This window comes from Ooceraea biroi, chromosome 4, assembly GCF_003672135.1.
Source record: "Ooceraea biroi isolate clonal line C1 chromosome 4, Obir_v5.4, whole genome shotgun sequence".
In the NCBI taxonomy this organism is placed as follows: Eukaryota; Metazoa; Arthropoda; class Insecta; order Hymenoptera; family Formicidae; genus Ooceraea; species Ooceraea biroi.
In genome coordinates, this window is record NC_039509.1 from 1,269,607 (window position 1) to 1,286,843 (window position 17,237).

At 47.5% G+C, this 17,237-nt stretch overlaps 3 protein-coding genes across 3 annotated transcripts; 1 reads left to right on the plus strand and 2 right to left on the minus strand.

The window, feature by feature from the left end:
* Positions 1–2,980: 2,980 nt before the first annotated feature.
* On the minus strand, positions 2,981–9,327 carry LOC105283645 (GSK-3-binding protein). The gene has a single exon (XM_011346576.3). The coding sequence runs from the start codon at positions 7,473–7,475 to the stop codon at positions 6,873–6,875; it is 603 nt and encodes a 200-aa protein (XP_011344878.2). The 5' UTR covers positions 7,476–9,327; the 3' UTR covers positions 2,981–6,872.
* Positions 9,328–10,162: 835 nt separating this feature from the next.
* On the minus strand, positions 10,163–13,439 carry LOC105283648 (augmin complex subunit dgt3). The gene is made up of 9 exons (XM_011346579.2): positions 12,631–13,439; positions 12,344–12,559; positions 12,083–12,269; positions 11,774–11,991; positions 11,562–11,690; positions 11,100–11,436; positions 10,763–10,992; positions 10,528–10,696; positions 10,163–10,455 (listed from the first exon to the last, which is right to left on the minus strand). The coding sequence occupies exons 1-9, from the start codon at positions 12,810–12,812 to the stop codon at positions 10,303–10,305; spliced, it is 1,821 nt and encodes a 606-aa protein (XP_011344881.1). The 5' UTR covers positions 12,813–13,439; the 3' UTR covers positions 10,163–10,302.
* Positions 13,440–13,584: 145 nt separating this feature from the next.
* LOC105283647 (UBX domain-containing protein 7) lies at positions 13,585–17,216 on the plus strand. The gene is made up of 8 exons (XM_011346578.3): positions 13,585–13,763; positions 14,138–14,380; positions 14,450–14,724; positions 14,812–15,081; positions 15,159–15,216; positions 15,309–15,464; positions 15,543–15,628; positions 15,701–17,216. The coding sequence occupies exons 1-8, from the start codon at positions 13,724–13,726 to the stop codon at positions 15,857–15,859; spliced, it is 1,287 nt and encodes a 428-aa protein (XP_011344880.1). The 5' UTR covers positions 13,585–13,723; the 3' UTR covers positions 15,860–17,216.
* Positions 17,217–17,237: the final 21 nt, after the last annotated feature.

The following is a 17,237-nucleotide window of genomic DNA, read 5'->3' on the forward strand; positions in this document are numbered from 1 at the left end:
TTCCCGTTGCCGACTTGCCGCTCTCCCGTTTCGAGATTCAAAGACGTTCCGAAATTCGATAGATTTAATTCGCACGCACCTTCATTTCGCCGCTTTCCTCGGGGGGATAAGGTATTTCAAAGAGCAGATAACGCCGAGCGCGAGCATTGCCGCGCGAAACGCGACGCTGTCCCGCGTACAATAATAGCGCAAGGTTTTCTTTCGAACTTTAGTCTTCGAGCCTTCGTCGTCCGTAAAGTGAGAATCCTATTCTCAGTTTACGGAGACGATAGAGGCTCGTAGACCTTGCGTGGCAAGGTCGCGCGAACATTACAGGCGTTACATAAGGCGCTATTTGTTAATGTGAAGCGCGCGATAAGGAGCGCCGCCGCCAACGAAATTAATTATACAAATTGATAGACCGGAGGCGTTTCTTGCCATTTTACTTTCGCGGCGAGAGGAAAAGGGAAGAAAATAAAATTCTGTTGTCGCTGGCGTTTTACGTCGTATCTCGCCTATCCATTCCAGCTATCAGCCGCTCGAAACCCACGATACAAACGAGAGCTCGATTCTTCCTGCCAATCTGGCTCATCAGAATCTCTCAGGGGCGTCCACGTTTTATCTCGCCCGTTGAAATTATGTATCGGTTACGCGACAAGGGACCACGTACGTACGTGATACGTACGTATACTTTCGCGCACTTTCGCAAAATCGAGTGAAACTTTATCGGCGAGCCCGCAAGATACCGCGCGCAAGATCTTGTGAATGCGATTCGGTAAAGCGAGAAATAAACGCGAGCTTCTAAAAATACCGTGCACGCGATAAAATCCACGTATCGATATGCCCTCCGACATATTCCGCGCCATTATTCATAGATTCACATACCTCGCGAACGTCTCTATTAATACAAAATTCACATCCGTGTCACGAGTCGCGGTTTCAGTCCACGCCAGACAAACGTCGTATAAATGGACGTTCTTGAATTAGGTCAGGCCGCGCCAAGTTTTCCGCCGTTTATTTTCGCGCCGCGCGTAACACACGTGCCCCATTGATTGCCGCAGTTACGCGATAAGCAGACACCAGCAAATGGGATTACTCGGGAAAGTCTACTTGCACGAGGCAAGAAACGTCGCATGTGCATGCGTCGTGCACTGCACGGCTCTGTATCGACCAATTGCGACAATTTGCTCTCTCGCTGACGAAAACGGGTCGCCTCGTTAGCTAAGACTTCGTAATTTAATCGCGCCGGGCGCGTAAACTCGCAATCGGGAGTTTGATGTGTTGTTTATCGCACTCGTGCGCTCGTGCAATTTCGTGCGCTTCTGCAAATACAAAAAAATGTCATCAGTCATCCGATCGGATTGACTGCGGCCCGGCCCATGAAAACAACCGCCTGGCCCACAACAATCGCCGTTCTTGGAGCTGTCTCACGATAACATTTGACTTTCTCTGCAGAAATCGGAGGCGCACTCGTTAACCCGCCCGGTCGCCCGAAATAATTGTTTCTCTCGGCGCGCGAAAAAAACAAGCGTTATCTACGATTCGTAGTCGGGTAGCAGTTGTTATCGCTATAAATTACACTTGAAGTTATCAAGGAAAAAGAGCGTCCTTGTTAATCCGCCCAATGTACCGGACCATTCTGTGCGGTAATGTTTCATTAGAAAAATGAAAACGTTAAGAGGTAATGTAGCGCATGTAATATAAAATGCCGTTAACGATGCAACATCACGTAAGAAGCTGTAGGAAGCGGAGATTGGGCAAGCTCCATCACGGTCCGCTGGCGAATTTAAAGGTCCCACAGCTGTAAATTGTAAATCGTCATTTATTGCGCAACGGGATATACATATAACAATCACGGCGTTACCGCGCGCCCGCGAGCAAGCGTTAATTTCTGAAAGCGGCAAATTATTAAGTGACCCGGCTGCCTGAAAAATAATCGACCACCGGCCACCCTTTCCTTTCCGCCTCGAGCCGGCAGTTTCAGGTCAGAGGCGTCGAACAAAGTGGCTCGTAAAATCGCGCCGGTTTCGTTCTACGCCCGGCGAGGACCTTTAAGAACCGTAATTTACGGCTGCTTATTACAGTCATTATTGCGCAGTCAACGCATTTGCGAAAATTGCTGTGAAACGACACCCGCTCAACCTGGTCGCCTGCAACTCCATCGCCGAGAGTCAGTTTTTGGATGTTACCAGTGTCACACTGGACGATCGACAGGATTCTCGACGTGGACATCGAATGTAGGGCTTGCAAAATACTGAAAACCACCGCGAAAAATCCAGACTATATGTCGCGGTACCGCGCAGCACCGGCGATATGCATTTATCGCGCGACGTTTCGCGGTTTGCTATCAACGCGAGCTTGATCAGCAAACGCACGGCTGAAAGCAAATTTCTAGAAGCTGGCACAGAGAACAGCCGCAACGCGCGCCAACGATCAGAAGGCCAGTGAACTGCCGGCTTATACAGGGTGTCCCGTTACTGTACCGCCGTTCCTAGTAACGGCCGACTAACGTCTATTTGACGAAAGACGAGTCAATGTTATTTTAAAGCAAATTTCGTGAAAGCTCGTAATTTTCTAAGCTGCGAGTGTCAAGCGCTCGAACTATCTGTGAAATTGATTATTTGGAATGAACTGTCTAGAATTCTCGCTCAATCTTGTCTTTTTTATGCACATAATGATCGTACTTGAATGTGAGAAAATTATGTTAAATAATTTCGCAATTACTCCTGAAAGATTTGCTAATTCGCTGCGATGGAAGAACGATGATGAAAAGACATCCTGCATGATATCGGCGTAACATGTATTCACGATGTATTTGTGGCGTGCTCCGTCATCAGATATCAAGCTGTTTGATGCCGACGTTTGATGATGGTGAAGTAAGAGGGAACGAAACATAGGAAGAAAGAGAGAGAGGGGGCAGGGGGGGGGAGAAGTGGATGGTCGGTGTGGAAAGTTTCGCGCGGCCAAGAACAACGTACGCATATAAATACATACACACATGTCTGCATCGAAACTTTGAACTTCTTTATTTTATAATTAAGACTTGCCGGGCCTTCACAGGCCCGACGATCACAACGAGATATAGTTTTCGTAACGCACGATTTTTTTTAACGACGAAACTTAGAAAAGAACGGAAGATTGCGCTCATTCGTAGAAAAGAAAGAAAAAAAAAAGAGAGGAAAAAAATGAAAGAGACTAACGCGCAACTCTCCCACGCTCCCAACATTCTCGCACGCTCGCGCACACACATACGTACATACACATCCATGTACACAAGCATCTTCGTCGAAACCGTGGAACTCCTGACGCAATTCGTTCGCTCCGCTCGCAGTAGGTACGCGCAATGTGTACTAATTGCTAACTTATCTAATTATTCGGATAAAGGCGGCCAACGCCGCCGAGAGCGACACGAAGCCGCGAAACGATCATTTCTTCCTCCACCTCCTCGCTTCATCGTATCGCTACATGCGGGAGCTTCATTACGTCACCGTGTCGCGACCGCATTCGCCAACCACCATCTATTATAAAACCCCGGACGCTGCAGTCGTGACGTCACGTGCGCCCGGAATAATCGAGGGCTTCCTCGGGGCGATGCTTGTGCGAGATTTCGAAATCGAACTACCTCGGGGCCCCCGCGATTTCTAGGGACTGGCGTATTAACGACGCATAATGGGCTCCTTCGATGATCGAGAATTGTCTCGTGACGTCACGACACGGCTGCGTCATGCGGACTTTTATTACGGGCGGATCCTTCCCTCCGTCTCCATCGCACGGAGAACGGTCACCGCGTATCTCGCAGATCTTACACGTGTGAGTACCATCAGCCTGTGTGACATCAACCGCATGTCTCCTCCTGGCGATCGATAGCGATAAGTAACTATGCACTAAAACATGCACAGAGAAATATAAAGCTATACTATATTTATACTATACAGGTCCACGTAATTACGTCTACGTAATCTTCTTCCCTCCTGACCGTTATTTATTTTCTTCTTTTCGTTTTCTTTCTGCCTCACTGATTTCCCGGACAACAGCATCATCTGCATTCTCGACGTTTTACGTCTCTTCGTTAATACTCCACTGCGTCGAGATTACCCTAATAAACGTCACACGACGATTGAAACCTCGTAGATTCTTTTTTATTTTTTTCTTTTGCGTTACCTCGGAGCCGTAACGATCTATAAAGTCCCATTTACGAACTTTAACCGTTATCTTCTCAGGATAGAGTCTCTTAAATAAGCGAAGTTGCATTTCCAGCTGGATGACTGTCGACTTTGATACTTTCGTTCGCGTTACACAACGAAACGCTCGGTTCAATTCTCACGATACGTCCGTTCACATACGCAGATGTGAGCATAAAGTCTCCATCTCGGATTCTTTTTCATCCTCTTTGTCATTCTCGCTGCTTTCACCAGACAACAGTGCGTCTTGCGGAATCTCGTGGTGAAAGCTAAGGGCGCGCAGCTGTCGGAAGTTTTCAGCTTTGAGCTTCCAGCCGAGCTGTCAATGGTCTCGCTCCCGCGTCGATCGGTTGGCCCGCTCGTTGCGTGCATTATGAAAAAATAAATGAGATCATCATCGCATACGCGTATCGCAACGATCGCGGCCCTAATACTTCCACCGCGATGCCGAGGCATCGACGGATGATCAATATCGCGGGCGCGTTTGCATTCACATCGCGGCTTGCTCGGTCATAAATTGAACCGTAATCCTCCGAGGACCCGACGCCCTCTTCAACCCTTCGACAACCCGCATGATACTGTCGTCGATATTGGCGAATTATATTCAGCATTGTGCCGAAACCGCTTCCTCGTCCTGGGAGTATTGTCTATGTGATTTTGATCCAAGACACGTTTCAAAAATATTCCTGTTTCAAAATTGGGAGACCCTGTACTGTCCGTTGAAATAAACTCGCGACAAAAATGTTGCCTCTATCTATTTCTATCTTGCTGCAACTTTTCTTTTTCTTCGGGAAGCTGCGACAACGACGACGACTCGCCGTCGTTGCGCTGTGCGACTCGGAGCTTCTTTGCGGGTGGCATCTCGTCTGTAACGGAAAGCCTCTATTTATAGAGTGCTCACGTGAATCCTCGACGCAATGTAAATCGACGTAATCGCGACCGAGGCTTGCGACGAAGCGAAACAGGAACGTCGCGGAACGCGTTACGTTCCGTGCTTCCTGGATTAGCGAGCTCTTATTGCACCATTTTTTTCCTTTTTCGATGATAAACGTCGAGTACGTTTAACGACGATGATACGAGGACAGGAACTGTTACAGCGAGACACGGGTAACGACGGCATATTAACAATTATTATTTTATGGTACTTGAATTCAACGGTATGGCACTGCAACAAGTACAGTACCTTCTTTATTGCAGGTGTACCAATCTCTACGACCGTTATCTCTCGCGGAGAGATTAAACCACGATGTAAGTCGCAAACAAGCTCCGGTCACAGAACAAACACAGTTGTAATATTTGAACTCGTCCGTTAATTAGAACGTTCCTCCTTTCATTCGTTCGATGCCGAGATCGACGACAGTATTCCGCTGACTCAGAGCTGGTTGACACAGGATTCCGATCTAAACAGCCCGCGCGAGAACGACGAGCTAGATTAACTCTTCAAATACCGAAAAGGGTGATCAACCGATCCCTGGAATTATTGCTCGAGACGCGCAAACATGTAATTGACGATAACTCTCAAGGTATCAATGACGTTACGCCTTTTTTTAACAAATAAAGAAATAACATATCTAACCGATAGTGCCGTCGAGTAAATAAAATGCATCTGTATGGAATAATATCGTTGCATACGCGTCTCTGACATCCCCCTTTTATGTACGCACGTGACAAAAAGTCGCTCGGTATTTGAAACGCTACTAGCTTCGCACGCGAAAATCAGCTGTAGCGGTGCTCCGCGCTGCGATAACGCGATATCTATCGGTATCTTAATAATTATTGAAATTTCCCGTGGAACAACAAACGGTTACAAACTGATCCGTTACTCGATACGCCGTCCGATACTCCAAAATGTATACAGAGTATCACGATTATCACCAGCGATACCGCTCGATTTTAGATACCGGTGAGAATATCGTCAACACAAAACAGAGCACCGGCGCAGCGGGGAAAGGAACGTTTTGCATGTCGAACGATATTCGGAGTGAACTCGCTGAATAATTTAAGGAGATAACGACGAACGTATCGCTGACGCAGAAGTGGTGCACGGAGAAAGGTGCGCTACGGGGAGGGAAAGGAACATCTCGAACGTATCTTGAGCGGCGCGATGGAGCGGGTCGGCGACGGCGGCCATAAGTCTTCCACGTAGGCCCGTCGTGAAGCGTCGATACGTGGACGACGACGACGACGACGATCTCGGCCGAGGCATCACGAAGCGAGTCGCCAGCGCGCAACGCCGACAACGCAGCGTATTTACAAACACGGCCATGTAAGGCGAGTTCTTGCCTAATTGTGTCTACGGATACGCGCGCGAGTACAAGTTTCTTACCACACATGCGCACACCCACACACATGGATACACATACGATACAGTCATCCGCGCATATTTCCTGTTCTCATGCGTTTTCTCGGGAAAAATGGAGAAAACGTCCCCTCTCTTACAGAATGTTCATTCATCTTTTTCTTTTTTTTTCCTCAAACAAAACCTCAATCGTTTTCAAAAAGAAAATCCCATTTACTTTCTAGAGGATCTTAGTTCTGCATACCTCAGGTCACAAAGAAACAAAGAGCAAGGTCCAGTAAAGTTTTCAAAACTTTCCGGGAGAAAACCGTCCTTCGAGAAACTCGCTGTGAAAACAATCGCTGTCATTCATAACGAGGAACGTCCGGGAAAAGAATTGTCGCTCAGCCCGAAGCGCACGTTTCTGTAGTACCTCACAGTTCCAGAGGCTTGTACATTGGCGGTAACGGCTCGTCCTCGGAATCGTAAAAGTACGGCTTCCTGCGGTAACAGCCGCTGGATCTTCGGTCCTCGTCGTCCTCGTCGTCCACCACCACGTCGTCCTCGTCCACCTCCGAGCCTGAGAGCTCGTCGAGATTCGCCTGCAGCCTCTTCACTGCCTCCTTGATGAGACCACCTTCGCGCAGCAGCTCCTGCAGCAACTCGTATGGGTCATCGTCCACCCGACTTTTCTCGTTCCTTCTCAGGTGACTGTGGTAGTGATGATGATGATGGTGGTGACCGGCGGTCATGTGATGCTGCTGCTGTTGCTGACTGCTGGCTCGCAAGCCGCAGACCTCGCAGCCGGTCGCCGCCGCAGCCGGATCGGCCCAGGAACGCGCCGGCACCCGGTACGGCGACGGCCGGCTGTTCTTGTGGCTGACGCTGGACTTGGCCTTCAGCCCCGACAGCCGCAGGTTCTCCTTGATCTGCGACACCAGGAGGTCGACGTCGCGCGCCAGGAACGTCGCGTCCGCCTGCGCCGCGCCGTCCGGCATCACGCCGATCAGGTACGTCGTCTCCTCGGCGCTCGGCATCCTCGCTTCAGTCTGCAGCACTTCACAGCACTCAGGTACAATGATGTGCCACCGCACGCCACGCTCTACGCTCGTGTCCGTAGTAGGATCAAGCGTTCACTAGTAACGAGTGAAGAGACACGTACGAGAGGAAGGATCCCCGACGTTTCTCGAGCGAGCTCCGTCTTGTGTTGTTTCTCCCTCTCTCTCCCTCTCCGGCGATCTGCGTCTGTGTTTCCTCCAACGACTCTCCGATCCTTGATGTTATTACCGTTTCTACCACTCTCCGTCTGATCTCTCCGTCACTTCTTCGCTGGCTGGTGCCGTCTCTTTTCCTCGGTGTTTACCTGGGTCGACGCTCGCTCGTTCGCCGACGACGCACAACAAACGAATGGATGCAGACACGGGGGAGAAAACGTAACGTTTCCTTCCGGGAAAACCGTCGTTGTCAGCACGGATCCGGGAAACCGTTTCACTCAATGAGGATAACTCGGTCGACGTATCCTTTCTTTTTCCCACGGCGGAGGAGCGGTCGTTCTCCGATATAATTGCGTCAGCGCGACTGTTCACGGCGTCGTCGCACGGACACGTCAACAATAATACGGCACAGTGGTACGCGTATATATACGCTCGTATCCGGCCACGTCCGTGCGTAATCGGACGGGACGTGATTCACTGGATAAATACGCGCGCGGTGATATCCTCGCGTTTTGGAGTCTCCCCTCTCCCTTTCTCTCTCCTGCTCGTTCGCTCGCTTTCGAAACGAGCGAGTGACAACACGACGAGAGTCGGCGTCGAAACGCGGCTGGCTGTTGAATGAACGCCGCGCTCGTACTCGCGCGCGGCTAATCTACGCGCATAAACAAACGCACACCAGCGCGCCGCGCGGCAGCTGCAGGTACATGAATACGTACACGCGGGCACAGAGAACGTTCTCTCTGCTAAGCGTTACCCCAGCGCCGCATTGTTTTGCTTCCGAGCGGAGGATCGAACGCGCGGTGTGTCGTCCGAATCTTGCTCCGCCTCTTTCTCTTCCGCGGCGGAAAGATCAGTGCGATGGGTTACACAACTGGCATGCACAGCTCTCGTTACACGCGTAGCGACTAACTTCGCTTCGATGAGATCACGCACTCGTCAGAAGAGAGAGATGAGAATGGAAATATGTACGGAGAGAGCGAGCGACGGATAGATTCGCCGTCGGACTGACAGTGTCGTCGCGCACTCCCGCACTTTCGAATCAAACGTCAATCTAATGTTTCAAGTTCCGTCTCTCTATCTCTTTCTCTTTCACTTTATTCTCGAAATTCCAGTTTCAGAGTAACTCTCACGATTCTCACACTCACTCACGGATGGCTCTCGCTCGCGTCGGGACGCGAGTGTATTCACACGTTTCGATTTGGAGATGGAAATCGAATTTGGAAATCCAACTGGAACTTTCCCCGAGACCGCGTTGCAGGTAATCACTGACACTGACGTTTCGTCGACGAAAGACGCGCGCACCAATTCTCGTTTCCCCTCGTGACGAGCGTATCGAACTGTCGGCCGCGCGACTGTATGCGACGATATGTGTCAAATCGTGTATATGTACGCGCGCGCGTTAAATGCCGTGCTGCCTGCGTGCGTGCTATACTTGTCCCGCGCGCGCTCTCTTTTGTTTACAGTACGCGACTCGGGCCGACTCGTCGCCGTGTGGCACTTCGCGCGGAGCGGAGTCTGCGATCGAGCGGGCGACAACGGCGGCGGCGGCGGCAGCAGCGGCGGCGGCAACAACGGGCCTCAGGCCTCAACGAGTTCGTCGAGCGAAGAGCAGAGCGAGCGGCCGCGTCCGCCAGCCATGAACCTTTTACTCTGTTATTATTGTTTTGATCGGGCGGCGCATGCGCGCGCTGGCCTGTTCCTCCTCCTCCCCGGACCTCCTGTCACACACAGGCCGGCGCCCGCCGTCCGTCCCCGCGGCCGCGCGCGCTCGTGTAAACAAACCGTTAACTCACGAGCCCCGGCGAATCGATAATACTCCTCACCTCGCCACTTCCCCGTTCCGTGTTCTTCTTTCTTCCTCGACTAACCCTGCTTCCTTTCTTCTCCGACTTCCCCTCCCTCCGCTGCTACCCTCGACCGCTCAGGTGGCGAGCATTTTCGCCGAGAGGACGAACGCACATCATGCCGATCGGAAAACACCTGCGTGTGTTTCTCTCTCTCTCTCGCTCGTCGCATCATGTTTACGCAAGATACGCAAGTGCGCCGATCGGCGCGACAGATACGCTTTTGAAACGCGTGCGTTTTTCATGCGGAGAATATTCGCTTAGAAACTTTTATTCTGTGTACTCGCACACGTCGGAGAAGCGTGTTTGAACGAAATGTATTTTGGTGGTACGGAAAGGGGTTGCGGAGAGAAGAACGGTGAGCGAAGGGGAGAGAAGAGGGGGGGAAAACATCGATGTGCACGGATCAAGGTTACACTCGGGCATCTCCTCTACGTCACCCGTCGAGTTTACACGCGCGTGCGCGCACACACGCGCGAGTCCTTGGGACGGATCATTCATTATCATGTCCACGTAACGCGCCGCGAGTTACCGCAAAAATGTTCTAGCGACGATAGCGAGCTTTCCTCAACGACTCCTCGGGAGGGTCTTAAAAGGATCGGTGGCGGGACGAGAACGTAGGACGAACGTACGACTTCGTACTTGGAAAATTATATATTATGCACATTAGATTGGTCTATCATTTTAATTATCAAAAATACAAAAAACGCGAAAGTCGAAGCCTCCGCTGAAATCTACGCAACGTTTGTACAACAATAGCGATACGTTAGATATAATATTTTTATATTTGATATTTTGTCCCAGGCTCACGAGCTCGGCTTACCTTCCGACGAATCTCCGAAGTGAGACTCATTCGCTTTCTGTTTCGCTTCCTCGTATTTTGTTCGTAACGTGTCCGGATCTGCCAAGAATCTCTGCCACAGTATGTCCTTCTCACGTTCCAGATTGGCATCCATCCTCTGCGACATGAGGATCATTAGCATGCGTTATATAATCTGCGTTCATGATATGTTAAACGCGTATCGCTGTACCATTCGTTCCTTGAACTGACTCCTGATCCTCGTTATATCGTCTTGTAACTCACGAACGAGGGCGGATATCTCCTCGCACTTGCTGCTTATCTCATACGAGATTGGCTTGAGGCTAATCGTTGGTCCAGTTTGTATCTCGGCCAAGTAATCCTTGTCGGCTTCATTCTCCCTAATAAAAATCGCGTGAAAATGTTAAATCGTCGATAAATAATATTGCTAACAGAATAGTGCTTACAGTCTCTTTAATTCGCCGACTTTGTTATTCAGATACGTTTCCAGTATTGATTTCTTCTTTTCTGCATTATCGGCCAGCAGGTCGTCGTATTTTTTCAATGCGGAAGAGAGCGACCCATCCAAGGGATCGCTGCCGAGCATCATGGCGACGAATATTTGATTAAACACGTGAGTGTCCGGAGATCGCGTTACGAGGGTCGCATACTCGTCCTGCAGTTGCTGCATGATTTGCTGCACATTTCACATTTCTGATTCCCATAGATTTCTCGTCGGTAGACGCGAGGATAAAGAGAAACGCAAACAAAGGAATAATAAAAATAGATGTATTAATTACTAACGCATCTCGTGGAGGAGAGCTTGTACTCTGTGGCGATGTAATGTCGAGCGTCGGCGACGAATTCGACAATCTCGTGCAGGCAGCGGCGTTGCATCTCCATCAACACGCACAGCAGATCCACGTGCACGTGTCCGTGTTTCCCCGCGAGCGAGAACAAGGTCTTGAGTTTCTCGAGCCGAGCCTTCCTCCGTTCGAGCCGGGCGAGCGCGTCGTTCTTCAGGATCCTCAGTATCTCCATCTCCGCGAAGTGCGTTACCTCCGGGATCTGTTGGTCCCGCAGGACCTCGACGCTCTGCTCCAAGAAGTCCCTCTTCATGCGCAACGCGCGCATCTCATCTCTAAGTCGGAAAAGTATTACGTTCAAATTTTTCCTTTCCTTTCCTTCATGTAAAAACTTTCGAATGATTCTAGTTGCTCTGAATCTCCGTGAGAGACAATTCAGCGCGAATACTTTTATACTTACTGCAATTGAATGTCCTTCGGTACCTTCAAGCTTCCGTCGTTATAAATATCCTGCACGCACTGCAACATCACCACCAGAGATTCCTCTCGACTAGCAGCGCTGATTTCTTGTACTTTGGAATCCGTTAAACTGCAAAATGAAAGACAAAATACGATTATAATATCTATAGTGACATTGTTTAATTTTAGTTTCTAAGAGAAATAGCTACACACTTTGCCTTGCATAGAGCTAACTCGTGCATCTTCTCGTGAACTTGTTTCTCCCTACTGTCGTTCATCAGAGACGTGTAGTCTGAATCTTCGTTCTGCTCCTCCTTGTTGGCATTCCCGAACTGTTTCCTCACGTGAATTTCCAGGTAATGATTATAAAGCTCTACTTGCTTGACAAACAAATCCGTGGGCATCTGTGACCACAAAATTGCATTGCCTTGCTGGAGAAAAAAGAAAAAGAATTAGATATATATATATATATATATACACATACTGACAGTATATCATCCATTCAGAATTAAAAATAGTTACATTTTTGAAAGCGTTCGCATATACGTTCAGAAGAATCTCGACATCCTTAGAGAACTGACAGTTGTCCCTGTCAAATTCTTTCAGAATCATGCTGCAGTCGTCGTAGGCTTTCTCTGTCTCGATACGTTCCCTGTCCAGCATGGTTTCCGCTTCCTCGATATCATCGTCCAGTTTATTCTCAACTTCCCTACAACCATGGTTGTTTATAGCATCAACATAGGCGTATGTCAAGAATACAATATTACGGGGATCTTATCTCACTTTAGATTCTTCATACTGTGCTTCAACAAGTGAAGATACTCCTCATCTTCCCTGCAGCTTTCCTGTAGCTCTTCGTACTCGGCGAGTAAATCTTCTTTGTCGTCCAAGCTGTCAACAAGTCGCAGCAGATCCGGGCAGTCTTTGGTGGCTTCCTCCAACGCAGCATCCAGCGCTTCACCTTCCAACCACTCGCCCGCCTCATGTGCTGCATTCTTTCTACGAGGAAAAATAAGAAATCATAAGAACTCCATCCACATTAATCAATCATTGTACAAGAATCGTCTTACAATTTAATCTCTTCGTCAGAGAGGATGTTGGCGTCGCTGACGTTCTTGCAGAACCATTTCAGGAAAGGTTGCACGCTCGGGTCGTCGCAAGCCTTGCTCAAGATCTCCGACGTGATCCCCGATGACAGGTCCGGTCGCAGCCCGCGAACCTTGTCGTAAAGCTGCTTGCCGGTAATGCTCATGTTTTCTTTCGTAGACGTCAATCTGGCGTTTTCTCTTTCTTACTCACTTGTTCTGATACTTTGTCTCAGTCAGTCAAAGTAAAAACTCTTAGCGCAACGTAAGGTTCATCGTGGCTAAACAGCTGATTTCGCACTTTTCGGCGTGCTTCTCGTTAGAAATTCGAAAACCGTTTAAAAACCGACGGTACAGCAGCTTCCGTCGGTACAGCAACTCGCACGCGGCGTTGTTGCGGCTGGAATGCTCGAACCACGCCGCGTTTTTAAATGCCTTTTTTTTAATTCCCGAGTTACTTTTGTATGGAATGGATAGTTGTCTGTATATTGTGTGCATGTACATGTTTAATTGCTACGCAGAAATACATGTTACGCATAAAAGATACTTATCTACATATATCTGTCGATAATTACATAATCCCCTTCAAGAAAAAATTAAATTTCTTGGCGCACAAAAAACTACATGCTTAATTAATGAGATACAAATGCCATCGCTAATTTTACACGGAAACCTTAGAAATAACGAGTCTTGCCAAGAAATGTATTCCAGATATGCGCAGCCAAAATATAATTTCCAGGAAAACTTTTATATTGTCGAAAAATTCGGTTATTAGAGCAAAGCGTTATTATTCACCAAATTAACGTCAACTATATAATTACAATGATCTAAAACTAGAAAAATCATGGTCTCAACGAGTTCTCAGAATCTCCCGCGTACCATGGTGGAAGCGACGCGGGAAGCGCAGGTAGCGCGTGCAGCACTGGTGGTGCAGCGTGACGGGATGCTCGAGCTCAAGATCGAGATGTCACTCGGCGTGTAGTAGTGAGACGAGTGTGATTTAGAAGCATTTTTCTTCCACGTTGATCGTGCGTCCTCGCGTGGCGAGAAAAATCCTTCTAAACGCGGTGCGAGCGCGATGGATCGTGAACTAGTCGACAAGTTCATCGAGGTGACGGGTGAGTACCGCCGTCGGCTTATCGATGCTGATCACTTTCAGGTTAACACGTAGATTTACGGAACCCGTCAAGTTGAGTGAGAATTGAGTGAGAATTCATGCTTAAAGATATAGAAATCAAAAGTATTACTTTTTATCAATGAGAAATCAAAATTTAATGTCAACATGACGGGTTTCAGTAAAACTGGGTATACAAGCAGTGTCCGTAAATCTAGTGCCAAACTGCGAGTGACGAGCCTCCGCCGAGAGACGTAAACACGCGCTTCCCTCGAAGTAACGTAGACGCAGCAACATCGAAAGCGCGTCAGAGCAACAACGTTCGTCGTGATGCGTATGGATCCATGGTGTCGTCTTTATCTCGGGTTTCCGTTTCAGGCGAGAGCGAAGCGACGGCTCATCAGTATCTCACGTTGGCTGACGGGAACGTGGAGATGGCGATCAGCCTGATGTTCGAGGGCGGCAGGGCACCGGAGGCTGAGAACGCGAATCCGGAGCCACCGGTGAGGGCTCCGATACTACCGACGCAGGAGATCCTGGTGCCGCCAGAGCCGGTGTGCTCATTTCCTCGTCTGTCGAACAACGTGTTTGACAGATTCAGAGACTTCGCCGTAGAGACTCGTACGTATTGTTACGTCAACATGCGTCAATATAAGTCATTGTTATATCGAATGACATGACTTCATGCAGAGCGACAAGAGGAAGAAATGACACGCAGAGTAACCGGCACGAAGCAGATCTCCCAAAAGAAATCCAAGCGTCTGGAAGACCTGTTCCGACCACCGTGCGATATTCTCTTTCTGGGCTCCTTCATGGAGGCTCGCGATCATGCCAAGAATCTGAATCGCTGGCTGCTCGTCAATGTTCAAAATCCACAGGAGTTTTGCTGTCAGGTTCTCAACAGGGACGTGTGGCCCAACGAGCAGATCCAGGAGATCGTCAAGGATCACTTTGTCTTGTGGCAAGTATGTCACGTCTGGAATACGATGCTGCTTTGTCTTTCGCTTGTGACTCTTATTCATATCAGCCGCATTGTCACTGTTCTCAATCAGGTTTTGTCTAATACATCGGATGGGAGACGTTACATAGACTTTTACAACGTGGTGGAGTATCCGTATCTGGCGATCGTAGATCCGAGAACGGGAGAATGCATGAAAACTTACAGTAACATCACCGTGGACAATCTGATGTCGGACTTGAACGATATGCTAAGCACACATGCTTCCCCAGAGAGCGCCTCAGTTACATCCAACTCCAAAGACTGGAACAACTTCCCTACGACGCCACCAAAACGGAATACTCTGGCGGAACAAGCAAAGAACGTCAGTATTTAAATTTTATACCTCTGGTGATCGTAATTTTACACTGTTCGTCTCATTTTCTTCTTTTTTTTAAACAGGATTGCGGTCCCAGTAGCAAAACTTCTAGACTTTTGTCGGAAAAGATCACGGATCCGGGTTAGTATTTTTGAAATTTAAGCGAAGTATTGCGAAATATACATTCGTTATATACTCATTTTACTTGAATCCTTTTTATTTCGCGTACGCAGAAACCGGAGACGTAGCATCGGATAACATCACTAGTTCAAGTGTTCCAAGTAGCAGTTGCACTGCCTTCAACAAGAAGAGAAAGCTGAACGAACGCGAGGCTGCTAAACAGCAGAAGAATGAAAAGTCAAAATCTGACACAGCTAAAGCCGAAACGAGTAAGCGCGATATCCGTGACGATCGCGACCCTTTCGACGTACTTTTCACTTTACCTGCACTGTTGTTTTTCAATCTAGGCGACGAACCTATCCTACGGCTGTGTCTACGACTGCCAAACGGTACAAAAGAAACGATATCAATGTGCGGAGCAGATACTATAGAGGTACGTATTTAAGATGATAGCTCTTTAAAATCGTCCGACGTATCTTAACGTAATTGTACAATTCCGTTTTAGGATTTCTTGATTAAAATGGAAGACATGGGATTTTCATCAGAGGAATATACGTTTTTAGTACCGTTCCCGAAAACAAATATCGGTGCACTGTCTGCAGATACTCGCCTGTTAGATACAATTTTGTTTCCAACTAACACAGTATTTATAACGAAGATATAGTGAGTGAAAGAAACGCTTCCATTTTATTTTTCGAATTAGAAAAATTTAAGATATCCATCTGAAGGTTTTTCGAAATTACTCGGGCGAAAGTTCGTAATCTGTGTACAGTTTCAAAGAATTATCACTCTATTTCTCAAAATTGAAGAATCGATCCATTTTGTATGTCTCTCGTATATTTATAGATACTTTTTTAATTAAAGCGATATCGGTATTTTTAAGGTAGATTATCAATACGATAAAGCACTGCCATTCAGTGTTCATTTCGTATGAAATACTCTGTGTAAATCATTTTATCTTAAGGTTTTATCTTTGGGATCCGAAAGAAAGACAGATGTGATGATTGCGATTTACAGGAGAAATTATCGGTTGCATGTACTGTGCGTATACTATAACTATAGTATAGTATAACTATTATCGTTATTACGTACAAACTCACATTCAGAACGCGCTTTACAACGGTAAAAGCGCTATATCCTCGATGTCGCTTCTCAACCAAGATGCGTTTTCAGTCACTTTTGCAGGCGCTTTTATCGTTGTAAACGTGTTCCGAATATGAGTCACAGCGTTTTCCACCGGAAAACTAGGGCAATATTGGTGCGCATTGAATGGAAGTTTAGCGTTCCACTGTGAAAATGAAAAGTCAGTTTACATATCTCAGTGTCTACTGTCAAAAGTGGTGCAAAAAAATTGCATCAAGTGCGCACCGGTGTCGCAACGGCACTTTCCAGCAGAAAACGCTAGTAGTCTTATTATTACTGTTCTGCAAGTCTCACAAGTGCCGTCCATACATGTGTACAGTCGTCACGAAACGTATTTCCCACGAGGTACTTTAAGATGGCACGTGCAACAAACCTGCATACGTCTCGGCAGACACATTTTGCAGTGTATTACAGCGTGGCGAGATCTCCGGATATCTTGCACGAAAGGGAACTTCCGTCAATGTGATTTAAGACGCAACAACCAAGTAAGACTTTACATTGCGATATATCATATAGCTAAGCGCGGAAAGCTTCGATAACGAAGACAATTCATAATATACGTATTGCTGATAGTACAAGACGTGTCAATGCATGATTATCATCGAGATAAATGCTCGATTCAAGTTATAACTGCCGCTACGCAATTAAGATAGAAGATAGGTAATCGAGATATTTTACAAGCATTGATTATAACATTAACAATGTACCGACACTATCCATCGACTATAAAAGTATTTCATGTACGTCAGGCAACTGTATTTATACTTATTTCTCAGTGTACGATAATCGTAATTCTGTAATATAGCTGGTAAAACATTTCTTCCGGATTTATAATACATGTATCTCCATTATTGAGAACTTAAATATATCACTTAATCAAAACTTTTAACATTTCGTAC